This window comes from Pavona decussata, unplaced genomic scaffold (genome assembly GCF_977016875.1).
Source record: "Pavona decussata unplaced genomic scaffold, jaPavDecu1.1 SCAFFOLD_258, whole genome shotgun sequence".
NCBI lineage: Eukaryota > Metazoa > Cnidaria > Anthozoa > Scleractinia > Agariciidae > Pavona > Pavona decussata.
The window spans coordinates 420,483-448,137 of NW_028145661.1; the positions used below are offsets into that span (position 1 = coordinate 420,483).

Sequence of the window (27,655 nt, forward strand, 5' to 3'; positions counted from 1 at the left end):
CAATACTTTAACTCAATCTTGTTAAGTATTTCTTTAAATCATTTTTTACTACAGACCTGGCCTGACTCTTAACCTATAGAATTTTAAAGTATTCCAATGTCAATTTAATGACAATGACGATAATAATATTTGTAACAAATTAACATGCACATATGATCAAAAAATGCGCTCTTCACCTAAATGTCCCTTTTATTAACGGTTTCACAATTTTCCCAACATTCGTTGAACAAAAGATGAGAACAATTGGGACATCATAGTTACAGAGAATCGCATATACACTCGAAAACGTTATTCCTCATCAGTACGTATGATGCTGTATGGTTAGGTAATACGTGCAATATCAATACAGATGTGTTCTTATGTGACTATTTTACAAATATACAGCTTTGTGAGTGTCCATACAAAGCAGTTTAAATGGAAATACCATTTGGTACTTTCTCTGGGAGCAGATACGTGTAAGGAATTTTCAAAGTCTCATTCCTTTTCTTGATGGACCGTGAAATGCGGTGGAGTTTACCTTGGAAGCGTAAAATGCTTTCCCTGGCAGCGATGTCAGTGAAGGAACTATGAGAGCAATCACCAAGAAAACGCTAAAAGAAAAAATGAGAAAAATAGGAAATGGTTAGATTTACCCCATAGAGCGGTGTTTAACTGAGTGTCGTCAACTAAAATTAAACTAAAGTAATTATTGAGGATTATCGTGGCCATTCACGATAGGCACAAGTCCACCACTGCAAGGAAAGGAAATCGAACAAGTAAATCTATAACTGATCTTAGAACAGACATTTCCCCAAACCCTGGAGGGTTCCATGTGCTTTATCACTCATATCTTCTATCGCTTTAGAATGATATTGTAAATGACTATATTTTGCATTGCTAAAAAATAAATAAGGGTATAGTTTACCTCATCAGGGAAGATACGAGTCAGGTCATACACTGTTGCAATGGTAAATCCTGTCTGGTGTTTGGTGGGCAGGCTCTTCATTATGTCTTTCTCCGTTAATGTGCCTTTTTGGGTAGGAGGCGGCTGTCGCATGATGGCAGGAGAATTTGGGGGGAAGCCAAATGAATCCATCTGTGAAAAGTTAACAGCTGCGTGCTGACATGAGAACGTAAAAATGATCAGAGTAAGCAAGTGATTGAGTTGGTCAGCGGTTTTGACAGATGCTGGAATGCCGTGATCACTTTCACCTTCTCTCACTGGATAGCCGTTGTCATGGATATCAAGAATCCACGCTTGAAGCTCAGTATCCTGTTGAGAAAGATCAATGTTTAGCACACAGTGATTACTGTGTATTATAATTTACAGAACAAAATTCGCGTTCTTAAATACCCTTACAACATTGCTCATGCCATAGTCATTGGCCATACTTTCATGAGATGAATTCGTAAAACCGGTCTGGCCATAATTCAAGTTAGCGCTTCCATATAATCTGGTTGTTTCACGTTGTTAATGTACAGGGAGCACCAAAGAAATATGTCATCAGCAAGAGTCTCTCAACTGAAGATTCGATACATTTCGCGACTCGCATAACTGGTAAGATCATGCTGGATTTGCTTTTACGCCATGATTGATTGATTGAGCACCGTTGGTGTTGTCTCCTACATCTTCTCACACTAAACCAGTAGAGGACACGAAAGAATCTACATCACCATTCTTAAAGAATAGGGGGCGTATTCTCCGGTGTTTGTGGTTTGGCCTTTGATTCATGAGTCGAGGGTTAAGTGGTTCGGCATCTCACATGGGACCTACAGTCCGGCTCCAACCCTTTCCATTTATTAAACTTGTGCCTCACAAAACAGGCAGAAAAAACGTACCTTCTCAATGTCCTCATCTGACTGATAATAAATTGACAAAATTTTGCTGATATATTCCTTGATGGCGTTCCACAATCTCAAGGCATCATCGCGATAATGGAACCCTGGAAGTTTTTCGGGGTTGTCTACCCCTCTCTCTTTTAAGACTTCAGGCAGATCATACGAGGACAGATTAACAGTCTTGTAGTACTTCTTCATCAAGTCAATGTGACCTAAGAGGATGATAATTGAAGCTTCTCTTTTAGTTTATAACTGCTTTTTGAATCAGCGTTAAATACTTTAATACTGTGGGATTTATCGATATAGCATGCACTGATCGCCTTCACTAATGTCATGAAAACTCTGAAAGTCGCCAGCTGTGTGAGGATTTTGTTTTAAAGTCAGACTCGAGGAAGAACTAACTACTTAACTTTCAATTGTACCAATCTGTGCCATTTAAATAAATGTTAAATTTCGCAAACTAGGAAACACAAAAAGCATGTATTATATCAAACTAATTTCAAACTCAAAGGCAATATCACGCGGGCTGTGCCAAGTGTAAGACAATACACACAAAGAACAACAGCTCGTTGAAGTTTAATATTGGAGGATAGAGACAGAGGAGGAATTTTTCATACCTCCACCTCCCAAACTAAGTGTGTTGTCCGCCACGCCCCCAGCAGGAATCAGTTTTTCTCTTCCAACAGTGTTGATGGCCAGTACTCCCCGCACATGAGGTGTGAGTAATTTCCATAGGGGATGGAGTGAGGGTAGTTGTCGCCAATAGGCTACAGCGATTGGCTCCATGAACAGATGACAACGAAGAAGATGCGTGATCATCTGACAGTATGAAAGCAAAGGTAGACTATCGATTAAATTTTAGTGACACAGTTAATGTAATTATCATACTACTGCTTAGTAACTAGTAACTTTCTTTTTGACTCAACAGGACCCCGTTGATAACAGTACTCTATACTGAAGGGTTATCCTGTTTAAATATTCTATTATTATTATTATTATTATTATTATTATTATTATTATTATTATTATTAACATTTTCATACTTCGGCTGGCTTTGCTTTTTTCCTTTGCTTAACCAATTATAAATCCACCAACCGCTTGTGAACTTGTTTTTTGGTTTTTCTTTTCCCCCATTACGACTGACTTTCATTGACATGGAAAAAAGTAAAAGAGAAAGCAGCTCGACCTCTTTCGAAAAGCCAAAAAATTAAGTAAATAAATAAACAAATAAATAAATAAATAAATAAAAAATAATAAAAAAAATAATTTCATGAAAGGTGTTAGTTATGATATTTCAAATTAATCATTTGTCTCACGTTTGTTTCTCCAGTATAGGCTTTGCAACGTCAGTTATTGCTGCGCGACTCACATAAGGTCACTTTATCACATACGACTTCAACCTAACTAAACCAATAGGGATAATGGAATTGAAATTTCAGAGGCTTGGATGCAGTGCCCGCCGATTAGTGCCACAACGGACCCTTGACCAGGATGTAGTCCTAACAATGACCTCGGATCGAAATCTTCCAATCATTAACAACCAAACTGAGGATTGAAATGCACTTATCACAATCAACCAGGGCGCTATTTTTATTGATACACTGCCAGTCCACACCATTGTCTGATGAAGACCAGCATTAAAGCATTCGAGACGTCGCGATCCACCTGGACACAATCGTGAAACAAACGATTAATTTGAGCTATCAATAAAAAGAGTAAATAAACGAACAAAACAAACCAAAATTAGAGAATCACTTGTTAACTCACTTGATGCCATTGAGTGTCAGCGTTCCTTAACCACATCTTTGCATACGTCCAGTCCAGTTTCGAATCATTTGGGGTCCATATCGGATTGGTTTCACTTGGTTTCTGGTAGAACTGTATTGCTATAGGGACTGTTTCTTTATTTCCCCTTACGTAGAACAGGCCCAAGGCTGGGCATGTGTAACGCCTCTCTAAACTATCATCGTTTTGACCATAATGTGGAATGTCCTCCAGAATCTCGAAATCAACCATATAAATGCGACCGTCCTTTAAAAAAAAAGAATAGAATAGCTGGCGTTATTTTCAGTGAATTAAAAGTCTAAAAGTTTCTACCTCTCCCTGTATATGTACCCCTTTTGCATTTAGATCAGCCAGCGAGTCGGTGAGTACGTCCGTCGGCTGGTCGGTTGATTGGTCATTGCAGAGGAGTTCTTCAGTTAGTCAGTTAAATAGCAGATACATGATTTATCAATAATCTAGATTTATTTCCTACATGACAAGGAACTTGCAATAATGTTTCAAGATAGGCCAGAACCCTGGATAAACCAACCTCAAGTGCTATTTCAAGTGTATCTCCTTCGTCCAGTTGATTACCGACCAACTCCTGTGTGACGGGAAACTTGGAAGGCAGCTCTGTGCATCGCTTGATTGTATCTGGGTTACAGCCGTTCAAAAAATGGGCTCCATAGAAAGCGTCATCTTGCCAGTGCTCTGCAGCCGGAGGAACATCGCCAACAAAAACCTTAAATGCCTAATATTGACAACAACCAAAGTATTCTATAAGCGCCTTTTTTATGCTTGGTTTACATTAAATTAGTAAATTATTCCGAAGTAATTCTCGATCACATTAAATACGCTTCTAATTACAAGCTTCTTCGATATTCCCTCGACACCCATAGTCATCACCTTTCTCAACGATATGAATAATTAGTGAGTACTTCTGTTGCTAAAAGCGAGGGATAATAGAAACTTTTTAAAAATCAAACTGTCGCAACAACAACAACAACAACAACAACAACAACAACAAAAAACAACAACAACGACAACAAAAAAAGCAACAATTATGGTAATAATAACAATAATAATCAATACCAGTGATAAAGACAACGATAATGATGACAGTGATTACGTATTTCTAGGCCAACGCCCGATAATTCAGTTTTGGAATCACTTGACTATTTTGCAGCATCAAACACAAAAGAAATGCGGAGAATAAAACTATCAGACCACACAAACAACATGTACGGCGACGAAATGTACAACGATACAATGAAGATCTACCTTGCGGTAATCATCAAAGTCGTCCCAAGGATCAAAGACATCTAGTAATTTTATTAGTCCAAGGTTGGCCAGGGCTTTATTTCGTGCATTATGGAGGTCCTCAGCTCCTTCTTGAGTGAACTGTACGTCTTTAGGAAGAGTTGTAGATTCTCCTTTGAAGTATCCTGGTAGATTGATATAAATAGGGTCATCTCCCCACTGGAAAACTTCTTGTCTTTGTTGAAGTTCCAACTGTCTTTGATTTCTTACTGCTTCATGTTGATCGTCTGTGACAAGTAACGCTTTAGGAAAACCAAAAAAACCTTTATTTTATGGGCAGGAGATGAAATTTTTTTAAAAAGTTCTTTCCGTGAACAATACAAAACATGACAACTTGTATACACTAACGCAAACGTATGCTCAAATAAGAGATATACCAAGAAATCAGTTTCAGTAGAAAACGTAGTTTATTGTTCCTTTTGTGTCAACATAAATAAAAGGTAGTCAGCAAATAATTATATTCACATAAATAAGAGTCCGGCAAGACACTTGAGTATTTCTTCCTCGTGCATGAGTTTTGTTCTATAAACACCTAGCTCATTAGTCACAGATGTCTATTTCTTAAGGTACGCCATAGATAGGTGGCATACCATTCAGAATAAATTTGATAAAAATAAATCAAGAATAAGAATGGGTAGAAAAGTTGTCAAACAAATGATGGCAAGTGGTTCCAAAAGGTTTCTCTTATAAACCGCGCACGGTCGATTTATAGTCTGATCCACCAACCTTACCCATGAAAGAAACTTGGAAGAACAATAAGAATACGTCAGAACATGACAAAGGGGAATCGTCGCCCATTATTTTCAAGCAAGGATTTAGAAATTAAATTTAATCTTTGTGGTAGCGCTACATACCTTTTCCCTCAAAAAATACCGATTCACTTTGCACCCACCGAAAGCAAGGGAATTCGTACAGCCTCTGTGGATCATGACTGCACGTAATCAACACTTTTTCGACAAACCAGTCACTGAATAATCCTCCTTGGTCATTGTCTAGTTTAATCATTAAAAGCTCGCCCACATCCTCAGCATCCAACACGTAGGTATCTTCAGTTCCTGCTTCAAAATCGTTGTGAAACCATTTGTCCATCAGAAGGGGTTTTGTCCTCCCTTTGTTTCCTAAAAAAATATTTCAGAAGAAAGATGTTTTTCACAAAAATGGCATTTCCAAAACCTTTACTGGATTGTAGAAGATACTGGAAAATCAAGATAAATTCGAACCTAGTTGGCTTGAAATTGTCGCTCATTTTCGCCTTCCGGGTGTTAAGAAAGAGATATTTTTGTTGAGTTTCTCCTAAAAGTTCGCAAACAAAGTTTAACTAGTTCAGGGATCCCTTCTGTAATTTGCAACGAAAGAAGGAAATAGAGGGGGACTGACCGCAGGGTAGCTACGGAACAATGTTAAGGCTGGAAAATCTTTCCCTCTTGACACAGTAAGAATGATAATAGCTATGACAATGACAGTGACAACGACAATGATAGTGATACTGATAATTACAATGATTAGCCACAGTGATTACTTATGTTGTTGGCTTTACAAGAGACACATTCAATTGGCACTCCACGTATCTTACCAGTTATTGTAAGGGACACGTTGGCATCTGTTCCTGCTCCTTTTCGGTCGCCAGTGGTAACTGAGATGCAGTAGATAGAGAGATTCTCGCCTTCATTAGAAGAAGGTTTTCTGCAGGCCAGTGTGTTTGAGCCAGGGTAAATTTTCGATCTCAGATGTCCAAGAGAGGTGTAGTCGTAGATTGTCTTGGCAGGTGGTATTACAATGGACGAAGGAATATTACCCATCGAACAACGTGTATCACTAACTACGTCACATGGCAACAGTGACGTCAGTTTGACGTTTGCAAGGTCTAACCAAGGATGAGTAGCTTTATCCCAGACTCTTGACGCGTGGAGAATGAGGTGGGAGTCGTCAGGGTTGATTTCATGTAGCTGTATTTGAAGTTTGTATCGTACACCTTCTTGGGAAATACGCTCTTCAAACTCTGTGGTCAAGTAGTTTTCTGGTCTTGTTTCATCTTTCGATCGTGATTTTTCCCTGCAAGATAACAGCAGTATTGGCAATATAGTCAAGATAATTATTTGATAACTGGGGAGGTATGAGGGCAATAACAATAACAATAATATAACCAACAACAACAACAACGATGATGATGACGATAATAATAATAATAATAATAATAATAATAATAATAATGATGATGATGATGATGATGATGATGATGATGATGATGATAATAATAATAATAATAATAATAATAATGGACATTAGGCGTTCTATTATACTTTTACTGTTATTTATTTTTTAAGTGTTGTTATCGCGATGAACAGAGCTTTTAGTATTTAGATTTAGGATTTTATGGATGATAAATAGTTTTAGCATTTAATTACTAGGATGTTTATGATTAGAAGTTCGGAGGTTAATTGTAAATTTGTAATTTGTTATTTGGTCGATACATTGATTGGCTCAGCTGGCCGCCCAATCATTGTTTAGGTAATCTGGGCATCCAGAAGTTTTTACTGCCATAATAATAATAATAATAATAATAATAATAATAATAATAATAATAATAATAATAATAATAATAATAATAATAATAATAATAATAGTTTTAGTAGTTTTGATGGATTTAATTTTATTGAAAAAGGATTACGTTCCTTTTGGCAATATGGGTTAAGCTGTGCGCCCCTTATAGCTATTTTATAAACCGTTCGTACGTTTTACGCTGCTTCATAATAATAAGAGCAGCTGATGAGTTTCTTATTAGGTTATGGCTTCATATTTTTGGTTAATGGTGGTGGGAATTCAAGGAGTCTTACCATGGTTTTCGTTGTTCTTGTTCCGTCATCAATCCAGTCTCTGCTCTGCCATCCGCAGGAACGAGGCGAAATTTAGCGTAACGAGGAACACCGTCCTTAGCTTTATATTCTAACACCATCCATGTGTAATACCGCTGGTCAGTAAACGAGTCTGGTGCGCGGCGGAAAGCAGCTATGGCCAGGTGGAAACTGAAGTATCAAATGCAAAAAATATTGTTACCAAGATTTGAAGTAAAGGGTTCTCTGAGGTAACTATTCGTAGTAAAAAGTTCCGTAAGCATAAGTCATCCTAAAAGGGGGTATATTGAGCATTTGAGATTTCCTAGTTGTACGGCTGATGTCATGTTGCATCTAGCATCCGAGAGTGAAGCTTTTGACAGATCCTTAGTTGTAGTCATTTAATAGGCCTTATCACGGTTTTCGACGCCATTTTGACGAGTAGGCAAGCATGCTTGAAATAACAGTGTTTGTATAGAAATCCGATGTCAAATAATTTTTATAAAACATCGCTTCTGAAAAATTCATGAATTGGAAACTTTTGGCTCTAGGAAAAGGATTTTAAGAAACAAATTGGAGGGATGTAGCTGTGCCAGAAAGCGTCCAGTCGTGTTTTGAAATTTCCGTACATTTTTCTGTATAGCGAACCAGCCGTGAACTGCTACTAAAAATAGTTCGCGGGAAAAAAATACATACAAATGTATGGAAATTTCAAAACACGACTGGACGCTTTCTGGCACAGCTACATCCCTACAATTTTTTTCTTAAAATCGTTTTCCTAGTACCAAACGTTTCCAATTCATGAATTTTTCAGAAGCAATGTTTTATAAAAATTATTTGACATCGGATTTTCATACAAACACTGTTATGTCAGACGTGTTTGCCTACTCGTCAAAATGGCGTCAAAAACCGTGATAAGGCCCATTGTTAGTTAGGTGTCCCCTATTAGCAAAGGGTTCTCCCTCTGCTAGACACTATCAGACATGTTTTAAAGTTCATTCATTCATTTTTCACGTCACATCGTCTAATAAATATTAAAGATTGGTATTATCGAGTGTTTTCGAAATGACATCCTGAAGACTGGCCTCACATGATGGTAGACCTAGCCCTACTAATTTTCTTCGTTTACCCGTTTCCCACAACATTATGTTAATGTACACTTACTGCCATGGGTTTTCAAGACAGTATTCTTCCAGTGCTTTACCACCTTCCTTTAACGCCGTCAGCATTTTATCAAAACTGAAAATGTTCCAGAAAGCCGCCTTTTCACTCGTCTGCATCATAAGATCAAAAGGTGACTCAAAATCGCTGTCGGCAAACTTCAAAGAAACTGATCTTACGTCCAACGCTGCATCATCAGACGCGTGCAAATTACTGTGACGTAGGCGCACAGGAAAAACGCGCCCAGCTGTAAAAAATTCATGAACGGGGAGAAGAGGGTTGTTAAGAACTGTTATTGTACCAATGGCCCCCACACCTCTGAGGTCGGCGTTTTGATGCGTTGCGAGGGTCTTAAGAGTGTAGGCGACCTGATATCTCTTAACAAGGAGTGCCATTTGTGACGCGCTGAATGGTCCGGCATCTGGTGGAGGCTAGGGAGAAAGGGCATAGGTTAACTGAATTATACTTAATGTATTATTATTTTAATTATGTGCATAATCAATGACCCCTTGTTGGACAGGCCTTATACAATACAATACAATACAATACAATACAATACAATACAATACAATACAATACAATACAATACAATACAATACAATACAATACAACTTTATTGATTCCATGCACTAATGGTTTTTCAGAAAGCAATTATAATGAGATATATAAAAGAAACAAAATACAATATAAATATTATAAGAGGATATCTAAATAAAGGATAATGCGTATGCTACACATCCTCAGAACTTCCAACGAATTAAAATACAACATTAGAAGACTTTGGGTAAGGCCTTGGGTAATGCCTGGCGTGAGTTTTTTAAAAAGACCTTTTGATTCTGTGTATGAAATCCTGAAGTGTGATCATTCTCACAAGAGCTGCTACCCAATTCATTGCTGCGATGTCTGTTGTGTTGTACAAGGTGGTGTTACCTTTTGATTCCGCATCGGAAACAAAAATGTGATCATTCATATAAAAGCTATTGACCAGTAATCCACTGTTGTGTTAAACTGGCCATTGCTTTTGTGATTTTATTCTGTACAAAGTGGTTCTAGTTAGCTAATAACAAAGGCACGGCATTCTTGGAAAACTGACAGGTGTTTTATTAGTTAGGGATTGACATGATATGTGATAATAGCAATTAGATTTTTACGATGTTTTTGCATTGGATTGTATATTTTGTAACCTGATTGAATTTGACCGTGGATAAATAGATTATGTGTGTATGTATGTATGTATGTATGTATGTATGTATGTATGTATGTATGTATGTATGTATGTATGTATGTATGTATGTATGTATGTATGTATGTATGTATGTATGTATGTATGTATGTATGTATGTATGTATGTATGTAGCTTCTGAGATTGTGGAAAAGAATTTCTTATGTGTGGTTGTCGTTTGGTCGAAAATTGATGGCGAGTGGTTTCCAAAGTGGTAATTTGTTCAGTTTGTGAAAAAATCTCCACTTTCAGTCTCAATTAAATTATTTGCTTAGCTTCCTCACCTCATCAGCTTCTTCCATTTTTTCATCAAAAAATTCCTCTCCCTTTATTTCCGTGAAAAAAGTGAATCCCATGTTTTTCCCTAGTAGAGAATTAACAGAATAATTCATAGAAACAAAAATAAAAATGCTATTTCCCTGAAAACAAAACAAAACAAAACAAAACAAAACAAAACAAAACAAAACAAAACAAAACAAACAAACAAAAAGACCAGTACTTACAGCCAGTCTCGTCAGACTCTTCTTTGATCTCAACCGCCCTAAGGCTCGCTGCCTTTGTTCCATTCCGGATTTGTTTGTTCTTCTTCTTTGAAGTAACGATCCCCATGCTTCTGTACAACCTGGAAACGATTTTAAAATCCGAATTGGTAAAGTTTTCTTTTAAAGTAATGAATACATCAACTATATGTAGCATTAAATGGATAAGGGGGGTTAGTTTCTGAAGAAATTGTAGTGCTGCGTTGGTGGGGAGTAGAAACGAGTGTTTGGTTTATCAACAGAGTTAATAAATGAAGGTAAACTGGCCACCGTAAAGAGATTCGAGTGCTTTCGTCAGAGTGAATCTCCAAGCTGACGAAGGGCTAACGCTCGAAACGTCAGGGCTCGAATCTCTTTACAGTGGCCAATATACTCTGTTGATAAACCAAACATTCGTTTTTATGCAGTATTAGCAGCTCTATTTGGACAACATGCTATATAGATATGCCGGTCATTCGTAGTGTGACTCATAGAATTTTGCTAGTGTTCCTCAGGTGTTTGTTGGAACTCACAAGTCTAGATGCACATTAGTCAGAAGTAAAGTAAAGTGAAGCATCAGAGAAATTAAAATTAAAGATGAGATTCCAAGGCCCGGTGTTTTCTTAAGGATAGGATGGAAGTCAATCAATGTGCATAAGAGACATTTGGAAACAGACAAATATATTCTACCAAGGAGAAATGAGTCGAATGAGTAGTCTGTAAGCTGTGCAATTTGTGATATTACCACTTTTTGTAATAAAAAATCAATGTGTTTAGACAAGAAAGTTGTGCTTAACTGAATGAAATTTCAAATTAAATCTGACAGAGTTTAACTAAGTACGAAATGATAAAATTTCTGCTTTGCTAAAAATTAGGCAATTATGTGATTTGTGTAGTTTGGCTGCAATTTGTTTAGATGACAGTCACAAGACGACCTTTTCTTTTAAATGTGCTGTCTTCTCGTAGTAAAATGTTCGTAAGTGTACAGCCTGTTAAACTGGCCGTGCATCGTGTGCTATGGCACACCTTAATTACTGCTTTTTGTAAGGTTTAATGATGAATGTTGACCTCTGTTGATCCAACGAAAGACTAACATATTTATCGTTATCATTATATATAGATGGAGCTTTCGCCAGCTGATCAGTGCAACCCGGTTAGAGGGACACCAAGGGTACATGCCAAAGTGTCCTTATTATCCGGGTGTCCGTATTAAGCGGGCTCTCAGAAAAACATGTTTTATCGATACAAAGACTAAAGCAGACAACGGCAACAAGACGTTGTTAAATTTCTTAACTGTAACTGTAAGAAGTTCAGACTAAAAAAAATTACGCTTATTTATCATAGTCTGCGACTAAAACTACTTAATTGTTCTTGAAACACGACAACGGAGTCGAAGTCCTATAACAAGCATAGGACGTCACAGAGGAAGAAGATTACAAGCAATGACTTGCAGCAAAAGGCCAAGGAAGTGAAACTTGCATAGTAGGCAGAAAACTTTATTATAGGACTACACTTTGTTACAAGGGTAAAACATCGGAAGAAAGTCAGACTGATCAAACACGTCAGGCTATTTTGCTATTACATATTTTTTTTGGAATAAAATCGTACTTACCCTTACAAATCTGTCATTATTTGAACAGTATACAATGTCTACAATTAGCACATAATTGTGATAATGAAAATAGACAGTGCGCAGATTTAATTTTAGAGAAACATTTGAGCTTTTCGTCGGGAAAAACGAAACTGTCCGTAATAGCGGGCTTCCACTGTATCGCATTTGTACCTAGAGCTGCAGCATTTGTCATGGGTTCGATTCTCGTCTAGGACTCAGTATTTTCTTTGTTCATGACAAGACAAATAACTCAGCTTTTCTACTTTTAGAGCTGACCAATCACAACGGACGTAAACAGCGCAATGAGCCAATCAAAATTCGAAGCAAATACATGTAACCGGCACTTAGCGCGGGAAAACGCGTGCGAGCGAGGCACGATTGGTTTTGGTTTGGCTTCCCATTGGTTGACTAAATGGTGCTAAATTTACCAACCAATCATAGAGCGCAGTACGTAAAATCAAAACGAAAGCGAAATTACTTGCAAAGCCCAATTGAAAACCGCTCTATATTTAAAAATGTTTTACAGCGAAAACGATGAATCGCTTGCTTTCTTGTCTCCTTCTTGTTCTGAGCGACTAATCACTGACGGATCAACGTTGCCTCCAGTTAATTCATTCCATAAATGAACTCATATTTTTCGTTTACTTGAATTTTGCATTTTCCAGAAAGTGCGAAGTTTTTTTTTATCACCCTACGTGACTTAAGAATTCTGTTTTCACCAGTGGCTTTGTTGTTACTATTTTGCTACGTAAACTACAAACAAAAGGTGGGCATACACAGCTCGTGACGTGACCATTTGCTCTTGTTTATATGCGTAAGTGCATATCACTGTTTACATATTCTTAGGAATATTGCTAGTGACATCACCAGACCTTATCTGAATGATTTGGTTAAAATAGCTTCTTAAACTATAAAGCATCTCATATCCATACCAATACTGGGTCATAACGAGATGAACACATTTGCATTTAGTACCGCCGTTACTGAGCAAGGCTTCATTTGCCCTTAGTGTATTCATGTTATTGTTCAGATGAAAGCTTTTCGTGTGATGGTATTTAACTCTTTCGATAATGAACATCTGGATATGTGAGATTACTCAAACGTGTTTTTAAGAGTGAGACAACAGAAGAGAAATTGCACACTGGTAAATTAAAGTGCATTAATCGTATTCCTTCAGCCCAAAGGTCCTAGATCTTTATAGCAACAAAATTGTCACACAAATCTCAGCATCGCTTCAATCCATGCGGGCTGATATTGGGCCGACTATATAACGACTCTGCTCACCATTTGAAAGCATGCAGCTTGTTATTTGACTGTAGCAATATGCTAATACATAAGCGAACATGGAACTAAAGCGAGCTAAAATCTTTGCAAGTTCTCAAATGTTTTTGAGGCGCCGATTATAACCTAAAACATATCCTAGTCACGGGCAGAATTGTGCATTGTTTAAATGAATATTTCACCCATGAACAGTCTTTTGTAATAATACAAGTATAACTTATTTCACAAGAATCTTTCTGTAAATGGACAAATCAATACTCACGCAGTGCAGTCGTCGTACAGTCCAGCTTTACTTTTCGTGTTTAACAAAGTTGTCGTAATTTAACCCAAGTCGTTTTCCGCGTCTGCATTACACTGGTATAGTTTTTGACGTCATGTGTTAATCACATCAGTTTGATTGCTTAGTAACAGTAGAACAATGCGTAAACAAATCAGTCTGTTATTCAGCTCCCGGCGCTCTGAGCCTTTTATCAAAAACAATATGCAATATCCAAACCAAATCTATTCAAATGATAGAAGTCACTAAAGCCGCTCTAATTAGCATTATACCGTAAACAAACTTTTTCTTTTCAGGAGTTTAAGTAGCAGGCGCTTCTGTTTCGCTAGCAACTATTTTCCGTTCTTACTGCTTTAGCTTCTGCTGTTTATTTTCCCAGCATCTACAGTATCGATTATCAAAGTATAAATTATTCGTTTCAGTCGTTGTCGAAAGTCATGTTTTAGCGCACGCTCTCCGGTAATTAATGAAGCCAACAATTATCAATTCATTTACACGACAGAATTATCTTCACTGATTGCCGCTGGAAATGTGATGGTCACCCACCGTATTAACGCCCCCGCTTTGTTTTTTTCCGGTTTGGAAATTTTAAGGCATGTGCCACTTGAGATCGCTACAGTGTTTTGTTATTCCCAAAAGCTGAGCAAAACATTCAAAATAACCAGTGCGACAATGTCAATGGAGTGAGTGGGCACATAGTAGCTATGTTAATAATCTTCCATTTTTAGGTTTATGTCAGTTTCTTTGCTAAAATCCTCTAACTCTGGGTTTAAATAACACCAATCCTGAGCTACAGTTAGTTTTCCTCCTTATATGATGTTCAGAAAAACAATGTTCCAAAAAACTGGTCACATTCGCGGTAAATTTACGAAAGTAACTAAAGGAACAAGTGATTCCCTCCCCTCTCAAAAGTTTTGAGGTTGCGCCACTCGGTACTCCAAACTCTGATCCAAAATTGTTAAAATCTATACCAGTAGCCCTGTCTATACCCATTTTAAGACCAGAACGACTTAAAAACTATATCGATCGGCAGCACATACCTGAGAAAATCGTGCTGCACGAATATTGACCTTCTCCAACTATGATGCCAATGCTGTCGATAATTCGTGGGTAGGCAGTCACATCACTGAGATATATTGTTTTGCGTTTATGTAATTAAGGTCTGTTGTTTTTTTTTCTCGCGTGTTTACATAAAAGCTGGTAATAATGATGATATAACAGGGTCCGGATGGGTTAGCCGTCAAAAGCCCTAAAATTTAACCGTCAACCGTCAAAAGAGGGCAATTTTCACCGTCAACCGTCAAAGCTACCCCCTCCATTGAGACTCTCATATAAGAGAGTACCCCCTCCTCCGTGATGTGAACGGTCCGAATAATTTCAATTGTATTCGACGTCACCAAAGTGACGTAAACAATAAGGCTTATCAGCATGATTAAGTAAAACCATCTTTTTTAAAGTCACTCCAAATAAGTAATTCGACAGTAAGGAATGAGTTAACTTTTAATCTGAAAATCAGCATGCAATTGTTTGTCCCCACACTTTCACAAAGTTAATAATCCAATGGATTAAATATAGAAACAGGCTTACGGTTAGTTTACTGGAGGTTTCGCCCTTAAACTAGTCTTTATTCACCGCCTCAAACGCAAAACCCGACTTTGTCGTGTGAGTCATGCTGACAACTTGGGAACAAGAAATATCTTTCGTGTAAAATTAAACCGCAATTTACGCGCAAAACAATGAGATGAAAATAAATATCGTAGGACTTTAAAACATGTTTTAAAAACCTACGACAATCGTAGGCGTAGGAATGTTCAATGACGAGAGCTACAGCAGTCGTATACGATAGTCGTGCTATGAATAGGTGCCATCCAAAATGGCCTTAAGACTCTCGAGAGACTAATTGTGCGTTCTTGCTGCGCATGTCTTGCTTAATCAGCTAGCGCGCGCGTTGGAAACGTAACAGGTTTTCTGCTCGATACTAAGCTCGGTCAATTACTAAATAGTTGTTATCTCCTAAGTGAGCACGGTAACCTAATTTTAATTAGGTTAATACCCAGCTATTATCGTCTTCATGTTGAAAAATTTATAGAAAAAATTTACCACAGAAAAATGAGTCATCGCCAGAACACGAACTTGCCAACCACCCGCGGGCATGCACATAACCTGCCAAGAAATTTATATTGAGTTGCTGCTTTTGCTTCAAGCATTCTATGTATAACGTTTTTGAAATCCGGTTTATCTATGCAATTCGTCTTCCCACCAGACATAGCAAGAACTGATCAAACAGACATATTTTACCTCAAGTAAAGTATATATGCATACACGAACTGTCCACTGTGCACCATCTGAGCTTTCAACGTGGTATACTATAATACTTTCTCAGTCAAATGCAGTAATTGTTATGTATTTTCATTTTTTTCTGTTTTTCTTAGTTTCAGTGGCTAGATTCATCGTGTAATGAGAGGGTCTAACCGCGACACAATGGTTTTAAAAGGGATCAGAGCTCACGTTCAATAACTGCATGTTACTCTGCAGACATACATGTATACAAGGCACTAACAAATTATTAGAGAATATCTTAATACTGTAGGTACCGGCGCTGAAAGATCAAAGAGGTGCACAGCTGTACGAAGATTTAGAATTATCGTTACACTTGTCTAGTAGTAATAAACCCATTGATCTCGTTAGCGGGACGGGCTCGTGTCTCTCCCATGGCAATGTGCAAATGTCGATAAATACAACAGCCTCAGAATTCAAATGCACTTGGATGTGATCTTTTGAATTCCATATAAGGTTACTGGGGACGTTAAGACAAGATGTATTCAGTTAAACCTTCTCCATATAATTGTTGCTAATAAATTGGCGCACAAAATGAATCTCAAAGATTCAGAAGTTATATACTTTCTAGTTTCTGTAAAGAAGCGATAGTATTTCAGCATTTATTAATTTATCAGCAGTTAGAACTTCTTCGGTTTCAGTGATATCTTCGCTAAATGAACTCAATTTTGGAATTGACGCCAGTCGTGAAATTGATAGTATGTTTGGCTACACTTCAAGGTGCAGGTACTGTACTAAGCCCATAACATCATTGATTAGCAAGCAAATCATACTCCACATTCGAGGAGAAAACCACCCTCTGTCTTTAATCCTATTAACAGTGAAAGTAAAGTGTTTGCGGACGTGTTTTGTCTTTAAGAAGACAGAGGAACCTATCCTGGAGTAATTATATGACCAGAACACAAGTGCGTATATTTTGCTCCACCTCAACTGGGTAAGTTAATATGGATTGCATTGCAATTGATGATGTTCATGTGACGTCATGGCGGCCATGTTGGTGGACAGGAACAATAAGATTTTTCTCCTTTGGGGTCTTTCATTTTTATGAAAACTATACGAGCAGATTTTCTTTTGTTTTGTCCACCAACATGGCGGCAATGCAAACCACCTATACGGACCAAAAGTCTTAAAAGATATTAAGCCTCGCCGTCTCTTCCCCAGAAGGGATAGAATGAGGAGTCCATGATTCAAAGTGGTCATAAGTGTGGTCCCCCCATGTAGATTGTCAAATGGACAAAGGGCATTTAACTTCGGGCTCCAAGAGAATGGGATGGACTAGCAGACAATATTAAGAACATTAAAGAAATTGATGGTTTTAAGCGGACACGTTTTAAGGATATGTTTCATACGAAATGATTTGGAATATTTTTTAAACAATTTTGAACGTATCTTGAATTTCATTAAATTATTGTAATTATTATGTAATAGTTAACATTGTGGCTCAAAAGCCCTGTTGAAGGGAGCCTCAATAAAGTTTGTATGTCAGTTTATCGACGAGCGAACGACTGAAATTAAACTTGAAAAATTATGCTCGAAAATCCTGTCATATATAGGCAATCAATAACTCAACTTGTTTTCTTTTGCTACATGTAAGTAACCATATTTATGATAGGTTAAAATAAATAAGTAGTGTTTAAGTTCCATCATATCAACTTGAATATTTAACATTTTCGGATTCCTTTTAGCAGGTAGGCCGTTTTCATACCGCTGAGACAGATACCCTCTTAAGTTGGCCACGGATAATTCAAAGACACTGAACGGCTTTCAACAAATGAGTTTCTGTTCTTTTACCTCTATTCTTTACCTCTTTACTTCTAGCATCTCATTCTACTCAAAGGCTGGTTTTCACTAGCGACGGAGTCGGAGTCGGAGTCGTAATCAGAAGCGTAGAGCTTATGATCTAGTGAAAACAGCGTTCCGATTCCGGAACGTAAGCGACGGAGTCGTAAGCGGAGTCGGAGGAAAATGGAAACGTTCTGATTCTTCTGACTCCAATTCCGTCGCGCTTGTGACTCCGCTTACGACTCCGATTATTGATTTTCACTAGGTCATAGGCGCTCTTACGACTCCGCTTACGACTCCGTCGCTAGTGAAAACCAGCCTTAAGTTTTTTCGACTAACAGAGTTACTTGAATTGAATTTTTGAAGGGAAGAACACTAACAATAACAGTAATTATTGTAAAACAAACAAACAAAGTACAAAGCATCGTCAGCCCTGGTCAGGTTATATTTTCCTTGTTTATTCAGTTTTCAGTAAAAAGAAAATTACTTGGGAGTGATTGGGAGAACTTGGGAAAAATGTTCCATTAATCTAATTTCTTGGAAGTTTCAATGATTAAAGAGGTAGATTTAACAACAAAAGCAAGACATATGAATCGAAAATCTGAGTAACATGTCGTTAAGCTGATGAATTAATCCGCATTTACGCCGTAGGATAGGATGTGAGCACCATTCCAGCATTGTTGAAGTCAATGGTCTTTATCGTGAGCTGCTGACCGCCAATACTGCAGGTGCAGTCACCGGGTTCTCCAAAGAAACACGCGGTATACAAAGCTATCTCAAAGGCAGGGCTTGTACCCACGTAGAAACTGCTGCCTGGAGGTTTGCTACCGCCATTCCAGTTGAACGCTACAAGTATAAATGGCGGCTGAAAAGAAACCCCAAATGATCATGCAAGTACCGTGCATGGATTGTGCAACTACTCACTACAGGCATTTAAATACGGTTTGCAAATGTAATTGAATTAATCATTTTTAGGGCGCCTTACACGAACTTCTTTCATTCTATAAGAACGATTAGCCCTACACCTTTTGACTGATAACGTTGGTAAATACACTGATGATACAACACTGTGGGTAGGTGATCAAAGCACTGATCACATCAAACACAACCTGCAGGATAACCTTAAACATGCAAGCAAACTTCTTGTTAAATAAAGTGTTATCAAACGGGATTTGTTCCTTGCCATAGGAAAAAAACTGTAGCACACCGACAATCCTAGTTTGGAACTTTGTCGCAGTAAAACGACAACTTCCTTGAAGAAGCCATCAATTAAAAACTGCTGGATGTGACGTTTGACAGGCACCTTGGCAGGGGCAATCATGTCGACTACCTAATTAACAAACTTGACTCAAGCCCTACAGCTATTTTAATGTTAACTGCGGAAAATGCTTCCAAAGTTCTCATTAGAACCGTTATTTAAAATTGCGGTGCTTCCTGGAAAAATACTGCCAATGAACAATACGTGAAAATCAGCGAGCTGCCAATTAAAAAATCGACAGCTTATAGACCATAAAATGACGTCATGAAATGTTCAAAACTTTACTGGAACCACAAGTCGAAGTCGAGTAGTTTCACTGCTAAAACACCATCCAATAGTTACCATAGTCACTAACACTTGCTTGTTGTGGGTTAATTCCTGTGAGTTTTGACATATTTTCTTTCGTTGAATCGCGCCCTACGCAACTAAAATGTGACGAAGAGCTTAACTAAGCGTAAGGCTGGTTTTACCTGTTTACTGGTGTTGACTACATTTGGCGGTGGAGTGTACCCCAGTCTTCCTGCTGACTGTTCGAGGTAGAACTGGTACCAGTTGTGAAGGCCCTTCACCACCTTATTCTGCTGCTGCAAGCCAATTTCACCTGATGGTTCAATCGATGGCTCTCTGTTAAAAATTGCTTTGAACTAAATCAACGAGGGGAGAACATCTGCTGTTTTCCCTTCAATATTATTCTGGGCAAAAAAGTTCAAAACAATCCAAATATATCGCGCGTTCTCGGAAACGTTTGTATAAGCCAATGGAAACCTGGAGATTATCACTAAAGGCAGATGCAATTTAGATTTTAAATGTGAACCATTAACCATATTTCCTTTCTCGCCTAGACTGACGGCCCTATCTAACAGACCCCTGAGGCTCTTGAAAGAAAGTACGTCAAAATGCATATTTTAGTGACTATTCTTAAATTCGTCAGAATAAGTTTAAGATATATTTACCGACAAATGTATGTTCAAATCCGGAGTAAGTAGGGTTGCTCGCTCCTTTGGCATATTTTGAAAACCACATCTTCTTCAGCACTGCCTTAAAGTCGTTTAAGTCCTGTTTAAACATAACAATTTTTTAAAAGACTACAGTTGTAAATAATGCAACTTTAGTTATGGACAACAAAGATAAATATTGAGTCCCCAACGACAGCCGAAGTTATGCCCTCCGCTCACCTATCCAGTGCTCTAGTCACAGTCTGTGAAAAAGGGAAAGTTTTGGCGAGTAACCGGCATATGATATATCTGGATTTTTATATTGCTGGGCGAAAGTTTAGTATTTTCCCCCTTTTTTTGTTAGTTGATACCTCATTACAGCTTTTTCTTGAGACGAATAGTGCGACGTTTAAAATGATCAGTATTTTGGCGACAATTAGCGGAGAAAGTTGAAATTTTTTAACTAGCAGGTTGTATTATGTGCAACAGTCTTCAATGCACGTTTTTTCGAAACACCCTATTTTAATTTCGGACGCATACAATACAGTACGGTACACGTAGCAAGGCAAGAACGATTTTAGACTTCCATTTTTAAAATGAAATTGGGGACTTGAGCAGAGAACGTGTTACCATGACTTCAAAGATTTGAATAAACAGAGACTTGAGAACCTCCAAAAGTATATCCCATTTAAGATCTATTTTTGAAATATCAGTTTTCAGTTCATTTAATATTGTTGTTTAGCTTCTTATTAATTTAGTCAATCTTCTTCCTATTTTAGACCAGAACCTCTATGTATTTCACCTGTTGGTGACGAAGCTTTTCCGGTTGAAAAATTTTTATTATCCTAATTTGGCGGTAAACCCCTACTAAGCGACGACATGCGCGCCATTTTTCCCTAACCGTGAAATCAGCCTTGCTCTCTTTTTAAGATTATTTGTTCTACAATTTGCTGCTGATTAGATCCTTTCCTACAGGATACGGTACTTTTAGTTTGTCGCGGTGGTCCTTGCAATCACAGTTAATTACTGGTTTTTACTAAATCGGTTTCGACTGTGTTAAAGCAAACACCATCAGGCTTGGTGACTATTCATCCTAAAATTTACCTGACAACGATTTGGTATGACGTTTCAATGTCCACGTGCGAAGATGTTTTCGTGGCAACAGGATTTTGACAGCTCTGCCTTTCGAGATTTATTTTTTTTTTAACCGAAGTATTTATTTTCATTACTTGAGCTCACCGCGGCTGTGGTTTTGTGGTTTGCCGAAAGGTACTTATAAGCAATATCCATAGGTCCCCCTGCGACAGCGATAGTGTTGATAAAATTGTCTTCCTCTTGTGACTTCTGTGTGTCGGTTGGGTCTGGCTTTGTTTCATCCAAAACGTAGTTATCGAGAAGAGCTTTAACAAACAAAAAAAGCAATAATAGTTTAGCCCCCCTGTTATTTGTCGTATATTTGATAAAAGGAAAAAGAGCGTAAATATGACAAAACGAAACAACGATAAACATTATAAATCATGACAGAAGTCAGTCATTGATCTTAAGAAATGTCTTAAGATTTTTAAGTGGGTATATTGTGGTTTGCTTACGTTAATTTTTAGATTAAACGTGCGCTCAGCACCAATTAAGACACCGAGGTCTCGTTTTAAAACTAGCAAAAATTGTCTCCATCAGTTATTCGCAAAAAAGGGCGTTCATTTATTTGAACTGGGCGTTAGCAGGGGTAAGGCAGTATACAATCAAGCAATCTGGTGAAGCCCCTTGCACAGTGTTGTAAAGTGCATTTATATATTCTGCCACAGCAACTGAATGTGTTCTAGTAAGTGTATAATTGATCACCACCAAATAATTTGAGGTTAATGTTGTAGGATTTTTCTAGGACTAGTGTTAAAGGGCTGAGACCAAGCGAGATATGTTAAAAATCACAATGAATCACCTTTAATTTTTATTGTATGTAACATTGCAAATGTGTGGCAAGTTAAAATACTCAACTGAGTAAAAAAAAAAAAAAAACCACCGTATTTGGGACCGGCAATTTGGTGAGTCCTTCGTGAGTTACGGCAATGAGTTATGATATGGTGAGTTGCGCGGGACAAGATCTTGAATTTTCAAGATCTTGCAACTCACAGGTCTTAACTCACCACTAGTAACTCACCATTGCTAGCTTACTGCCTTGCTTGACTCATGGTTTTTACAGAATTTTTTCTTTTCCTTCTTCTTATGAACTATTACTGAGACCTCGCATCACTTACCATTCCATATCCAAGAGACTCAATCTCGTACCCAGATGTTCTCACTCTTCGGGAGAGAACATCTGGTAAAATCCGTTTTGATGTGTCAGAAATGTGTGACACATACCACAACTGCATGAGCATGCAGTCAAAACATATGGGTCCAGTTGTAATAAAATTTCATTTTAGTCTTTTGCTGGTTTTGATTAATTTATCCGAGGTAATCCTCACGTCAGGCGAGGTTAATCGTCATCACCCCATTTTTAGGAGAAGCGAAAAGAGTCACACGATTATATTAAACAGAATTTAGTTTACCCTTGAACTGAACGTATACTTGACTGCTGAGTTTGGTCTGGCCTGATGCAGTTAAAGTAAATAACTGGTGTCCTGGCGGAGGGTTGGGTGAAGTGTCCACATTTAAGTCCGTCCCGACGATCATGTTATTTCCAGCTGCATTCCACATGTCTTGGCAGACACCACCCAAGTCACGACGAACTCGTATCCCACTTTGTTTATAAACAGAAAAGCATATACAAACCATGTTAATAGCTGTGAGAAGACTATGAGGATACTTCGCTTTGTAAAGCTTCTAATATACTACAATTTGAACATTGTGGTTAGCAAGGAAGTGTGAATATAAAATATAAGTTGTAAAGGAAATGAAGGAATAAAATGATAGGCAAGTCGGAAATGCCTAAAGAAAATAAAATAGCATAAGCGGGACAGTTATGCTATCTCGAAGCTCTCACTTACTCGGAATTTTGAGAAAACCTTCCTCCAAGTGTTTTAGCTTTTAAGCTACATGAACTACAGAAAATATCATGTAAACAGCCTGAGCATAGCCACTCGCTCTACTAAAAAGCTCGGAGAGGGTCGATGTCTGTGTGGCCACGTGATTCCTCTCTGAATAGTGCGTGGTTCAACACAAACTAGTCGTTGGACGTCGGTGCAATCTTACATAAAACATCGCGCGCACTCCGACTCTAGTCATGAATTACAATGAGGTAAAAATACAAAAGTCTTCATTCTCCAGATTCGAATCAAGATTAAGTTTGGTTTTCATATGTCGGGAAAATCCCAGACGATCGGGAATCTCGCTGTTTCTCGACTGTTCCAGATTTCAACGACTTATGACGACAGGAAATCGCAGGCATCCCCTATCATCTTAGCCTCCTACTCAGTCGTTTTTAGGGGACTCGTATTACCTCCTCCCCACAAACGCCTGCTCACCCAAGCGCCACATTTCTTTCCACCGCTAAGCCCATAACAGCGAACCTTCTAAAATCTGGAAGGTTGACCTTGACCTCAGAACGCCTCTCGCGGGAATAGTAAAAAACATCACGGCGGACTGACAGAACTTGTAGCAAGCTTACGTGAGCTTTGAGCACCGTGTGCCCTGCATTCAAAATTTCTCATTTAAATGCCTATCAATTGACTGCAATCAAAGAATTTGTGAGGGGAAATAGCGATATTTTCGTCAATTTGCCGACTGGTTACGCAAAGTCGCTTATTTATCAAGCTTTGCCTTCAATATTGTCGACCTTGCCGGTGTGTAGGAGACCGAAATATTACCCGATATGTCGGTTAAAGATTTTGCAGTTAAAACTAGCATTGTTGTTGTAATTTGTTAGGAGACATGTATTTTTCACTAGGACCACAAATTGATCGGCTCTTTGTCGTTTAACTTTCCGTTAAATGGCTTTTAATGATAAATACTGCAGATCTCCCCTTGATACCTTCTACATTCTTAATTGCTCTCCCGAATCGAGTTAGTCTCTTGTAGCACTTCGTACAAACAAACAAATCTGCTCTAGAGTTTCCGCGCCCGTAAGAGGTGAGATCTTCACCGACGGTCAACTCGATCAGGCGGGGAAGATCGATTACACTTTCCCGAAGATTTTGACTCTCCTAGCAAACAACGGTGTCAAAGCGTGTCACAAGGAGCGCTTATATTCACATTCGATATATATACTTTTGGCGTTTCAGCCATGACCAGCCATTCCAGAAGTGAAAAAATATATATATTCCAACTAAACTCCCGCATCTCTCAAGACTGTATAAAGCTCGCGGGGAACGGAAGCGGCTTTTGTAACCAGCAATTTGATTTGTTATCATTAGACAATGCCTGGATGGTGATTGGCTAGGGTGCTTGGGGGAGTAAAACAATAGGAAAGGAATGTGGCGCTTGGGTAAGCAGGCGTTTGTGGGGAGGAGGTCATACGAGTCCCCTAAAAACGACTGCGAGTGGGAGGCTACGATCATCTGGGATAGTCAGAAGATAAATCTTTTCAATAATGCCGACGCGTCCCAGATTTCTATACGATGGTCGGCGATAATTTCCGAACACATGAAAACACAAATGTTGGCTGTTGGGAGGTATCGGAAGTCGTTAAGCCGATCGGTAACAAGCCTTTCAAAATCTCAAAAGTTTGAAATGGTGAAATTTTCCTTGCGTCTTCATCGTTAATATCGCCGATCGTCTCTGATACTTTTATCCAGTAACGACAAAATCTGATCATGATGTAATAGGGAAACAACGAAGTCGCGCATCAAAATACAAAAACAAAAACAAACAAACAAAAAACAAAACGAATACCGGACTTGCTTAACATGGAGATTTAAAAGAACGAACATATATATCTTTATCCATCCCCTATTTCTTATTATAGATTGCAAACTACAAACATGATGACATAACCTTTTGTTCCGTTTCAGTTCTTGTCCTTTTCTTTCACCAGTATACTGGTCTTTCTCATTAACGAATTTTTTCTTTCCCATACCACTTGGATTAGCAATTTACGCCATTTAAGAGGAAAAAAATCTTGTGTAAAATTTATCAAAAATATCAATAGAAAAGTTGAAGTTGAAAAAAAGAATTATTTGAGCTACAGGTACGCCCCAAAGGATCGAATTTAGGAATTAAGATCTCAAAGACAACTACAATGAAAACAGTTCAATAGATAATTTACTCTCCCAATACTTCGGGGGATTTTCAAAGACTATTTGAAAACTGTTGAAATTGAAAATCCCTTGTTTAAATTTGTTCTCTCACAATCTATGGTTTTTTTTTCGCGAATAAGTCATCTCGGAGAAAATGTCGCCGATTGAATAAAAGTCGAATGGACTAAAATTAGGCCTCTTTTTGTAACTAAATAAAAAATAAGAATAAAAGTTTTGAATTAATTACCTGGTGGTTGTAATGAGAGCCAAGATGAAAAAGATGTTGACTGCAGTCATGTTAGCTTCTTACTGATGTGAGTATAACACCGATATGGACTGTTGCTGTGGTCAACTAAACCGTGGCTTCACGTTGTGGTGGCTAAATATATTTGCTCATCCTAGGTAATTAATATTAATTACAATTTATGGGAAAGATAAGGGCTCTAACGTAGAGTACATTGTTAGAATTTTTTGCCACTTAAAACCGAGACTTAATACTGCATAGGCAACTCCAAGACGTCAAAATTAATTGTTAGAAGGAGCCAACCTACGATCAAGGTGTTTTCCCTTCGTCTTGACGTTAACTTGAAATATGAAAATCAGTGAATCAGTCAAGTCCCTAATGCGACACCAGTCCTGAGGATGACACCAATACTCAGCAGGTCATCATTTTACCATCACATTGAGGTGTCATGTTTTCGCCTCTTTCCAAAACGTCGCCTTCTCGCGTTATTGGTTTATTGTTTGAATATTTTACGACTTTTCTTACAACACTTAAAACAACTAACTACGCTAACTGCACGAACTAACTTGGCTTTCTGGAAGTATCGGCAGTCGTTAAGCGTATCGGTAACAAACCAAACAAAACCTCAAAAATTTGAAATTGTAAATTTTTCCAGGCGTCTTTATCATTGTTGTCATGGTTATCGCCGATGACAAAATGTGATCATGATAGGGAAACAACGAAGTCGCCCATCAAAATACAAAAACAAAAACAACCAAACAAAAAACAAAACGAATTCAGGAGCTGCTTAACATGGAGATTCAAAAAGAACGAACACAAATATCTTCCTTTATCCATCCCCTATTTCTTATTATAAATTGCAAACTACAAACAGGACGACATAACCTTTTGTTCCGTTTCAGTTCTTGTTCTTTTCTTTCACCAGTATACTGGTTTCTTTTTTCTCATTAACAAATTTTTTTCTTTCCCATACCACTTGAATTCGCAATTTTCGCCATTTGAGGAGAACAACATTTTTGTGTAAAATTTATCAAAAATATCAATAGAAAAGTTGAAGTGAAGAAAGAGAATTATTTGAGCTGCAGGTACTTCCCAAAGGATCGAATTAAGATCTCAAAGAATTAATGTTACCATGAAAACTGTTTAAGAGATAATTGACTCTCTCAATACTTAGAGGATTTTCAAAGACTATTTGAAGACTGTTGAAATTGAAAATTATAATATGAAAATATGTAATATGAAAATCAGTAAATCAATCAAGTCCCTAATGCGACACCACTACTGAGGATGTTTCCAACACTCAGCAGGTCACCATTTTACCATATCACATTTGAGGTGTCACATTTTCGTGTCTTTCCAGAACGTCGCCTTCTCGTGCTATTGGTTTATTGTTTGAATATTTTACCACTGTTTTGTCTAGGGTCATTTTTTTTAGGTTACTGAGATGCATTAACCTTGAGTGGGACTTGGATTTCTCGTTTATAAAGTAATGCAATTCCATAGAGTAGGTTCCAACGACGCACGAAAGGTTCATTGGTAACTATGTTTTGGAACTTCAATTATTGAAATGAAAAGCTTGGGGAAAATTTAGTGCCCTGAAGAAAAAACGACGGCAAAACATTAGTCTAAAACTGAAATCAAGTGTAACAAAGAAATATATTTGAAAAATCAAAGCTGGATAGAAATCAGATTTATTTTGAATGTTAAAAATGAGGTTATGCTATAAAAATAATATGTATGAGACGTAGTACTAATTTTTGTTGTAGTGGTAAAGTAAAATTTAAGTAGTTAGTGTAGTTAGTTGTAGTTGTTGTTGTTGCTTTTTTATTTTAGTGAAGTAGTAGGTCAATTAAAAAAAAAGATGAGGTAATGTGAAAAGTAGTATCAAGTAAAGCGGAACAAATTCAAAAGGCTTTGTTAAGACTTTGTTAACAGGTGTTAAATGACCATGCTATATATATAAGACAAACCTTCCGAAAACCTTGCCCTCATTAGTTATTAATTAGTATTTCCCTCCTTCGTTACCAGATGCTTTTGTTCAATTGAAATGTCATATTTCAAAACCATTGTGATTTTGCAACATTTTAAATTTTGAAAGCTAAAAGAGGGGATTGATACGTTTGA

At 37.7% G+C, this 27,655-nt stretch overlaps 2 protein-coding genes across 2 annotated transcripts; both read right to left on the reverse strand.

Annotated features, from left to right (window-relative positions):
- Nucleotides 1-173: 173 nt before the first annotated feature.
- Nucleotides 174-13,921, reverse strand: LOC146456323 (allene oxide synthase-lipoxygenase protein-like). The gene is made up of 14 exons (XM_085093200.1): nucleotides 13,790-13,921; nucleotides 10,620-10,738; nucleotides 10,401-10,480; nucleotides 8,898-9,325; nucleotides 7,737-7,925; nucleotides 6,476-6,954; nucleotides 5,757-6,020; nucleotides 4,864-5,144; nucleotides 4,133-4,333; nucleotides 3,586-3,849; nucleotides 2,436-2,637; nucleotides 1,819-2,030; nucleotides 905-1,252; nucleotides 174-590 (listed from the first exon to the last, which is right to left on the reverse strand). Exons 2-14 carry the CDS (start codon nucleotides 10,723-10,725, stop codon nucleotides 411-413), a joined length of 3,234 nt encoding a protein of 1,077 aa, XP_084949326.1. The 5' UTR covers nucleotides 10,726-10,738; nucleotides 13,790-13,921; the 3' UTR covers nucleotides 174-410.
- A 4,449-nt stretch (nucleotides 13,922-18,370) lies between these two features.
- On the reverse strand, nucleotides 18,371-26,026 carry LOC146456324 (uridylate-specific endoribonuclease B-like). Its single transcript, XM_085093207.1, has 6 exons — nucleotides 25,535-26,026; nucleotides 22,663-22,853; nucleotides 21,356-21,516; nucleotides 20,135-20,237; nucleotides 19,652-19,782; nucleotides 18,371-18,788 (listed from the first exon to the last, which is right to left on the reverse strand). The coding sequence occupies exons 1-6, from the start codon at nucleotides 25,582-25,584 to the stop codon at nucleotides 18,564-18,566; spliced, it is 861 nt and encodes a 286-aa protein (XP_084949333.1). The 5' UTR covers nucleotides 25,585-26,026; the 3' UTR covers nucleotides 18,371-18,563.
- Nucleotides 26,027-27,655: the final 1,629 nt, after the last annotated feature.

Bases quoted from the DNA above. Each gene is read 5' to 3' on its own strand.
- LOC146456324 (XM_085093207.1), bottom strand. From the start codon at position 25,584: ATGACTGCAGTCAACATCTTTTTCATCTTGGCTCTCATTACAACCACC. The intron at 22,854-25,534 runs GTAATTAATTCA...TTATAAACAAAG, and splicing joins GCTCTCATTACAACCACCAG to TGGGATACGAGTTCGTCGTG. The intron at 20,238-21,355 runs GTGAGCTCAAGT...ATGTTTAAACAG, and splicing joins ACCACAAAACCACAGCCGCG to GACTTAAACGACTTTAAGGC.
- LOC146456323 (XM_085093200.1), bottom strand. From the start codon at position 10,725: ATGGGGATCGTTACTTCAAAGAAGAAGAACAAACAAATCCGGAATGGA. The intron at 6,955-7,736 runs GTAAGACTCCTT...GTTATCTTGCAG, and splicing joins CAAGAACAACGAAAACCATG to GGAAAAATCACGATCGAAAG. The intron at 591-904 runs GTAAACTATACC...TTTTTCTTTTAG, and splicing joins CTCGTATCTTCCCTGATGAG to CGTTTTCTTGGTGATTGCTC.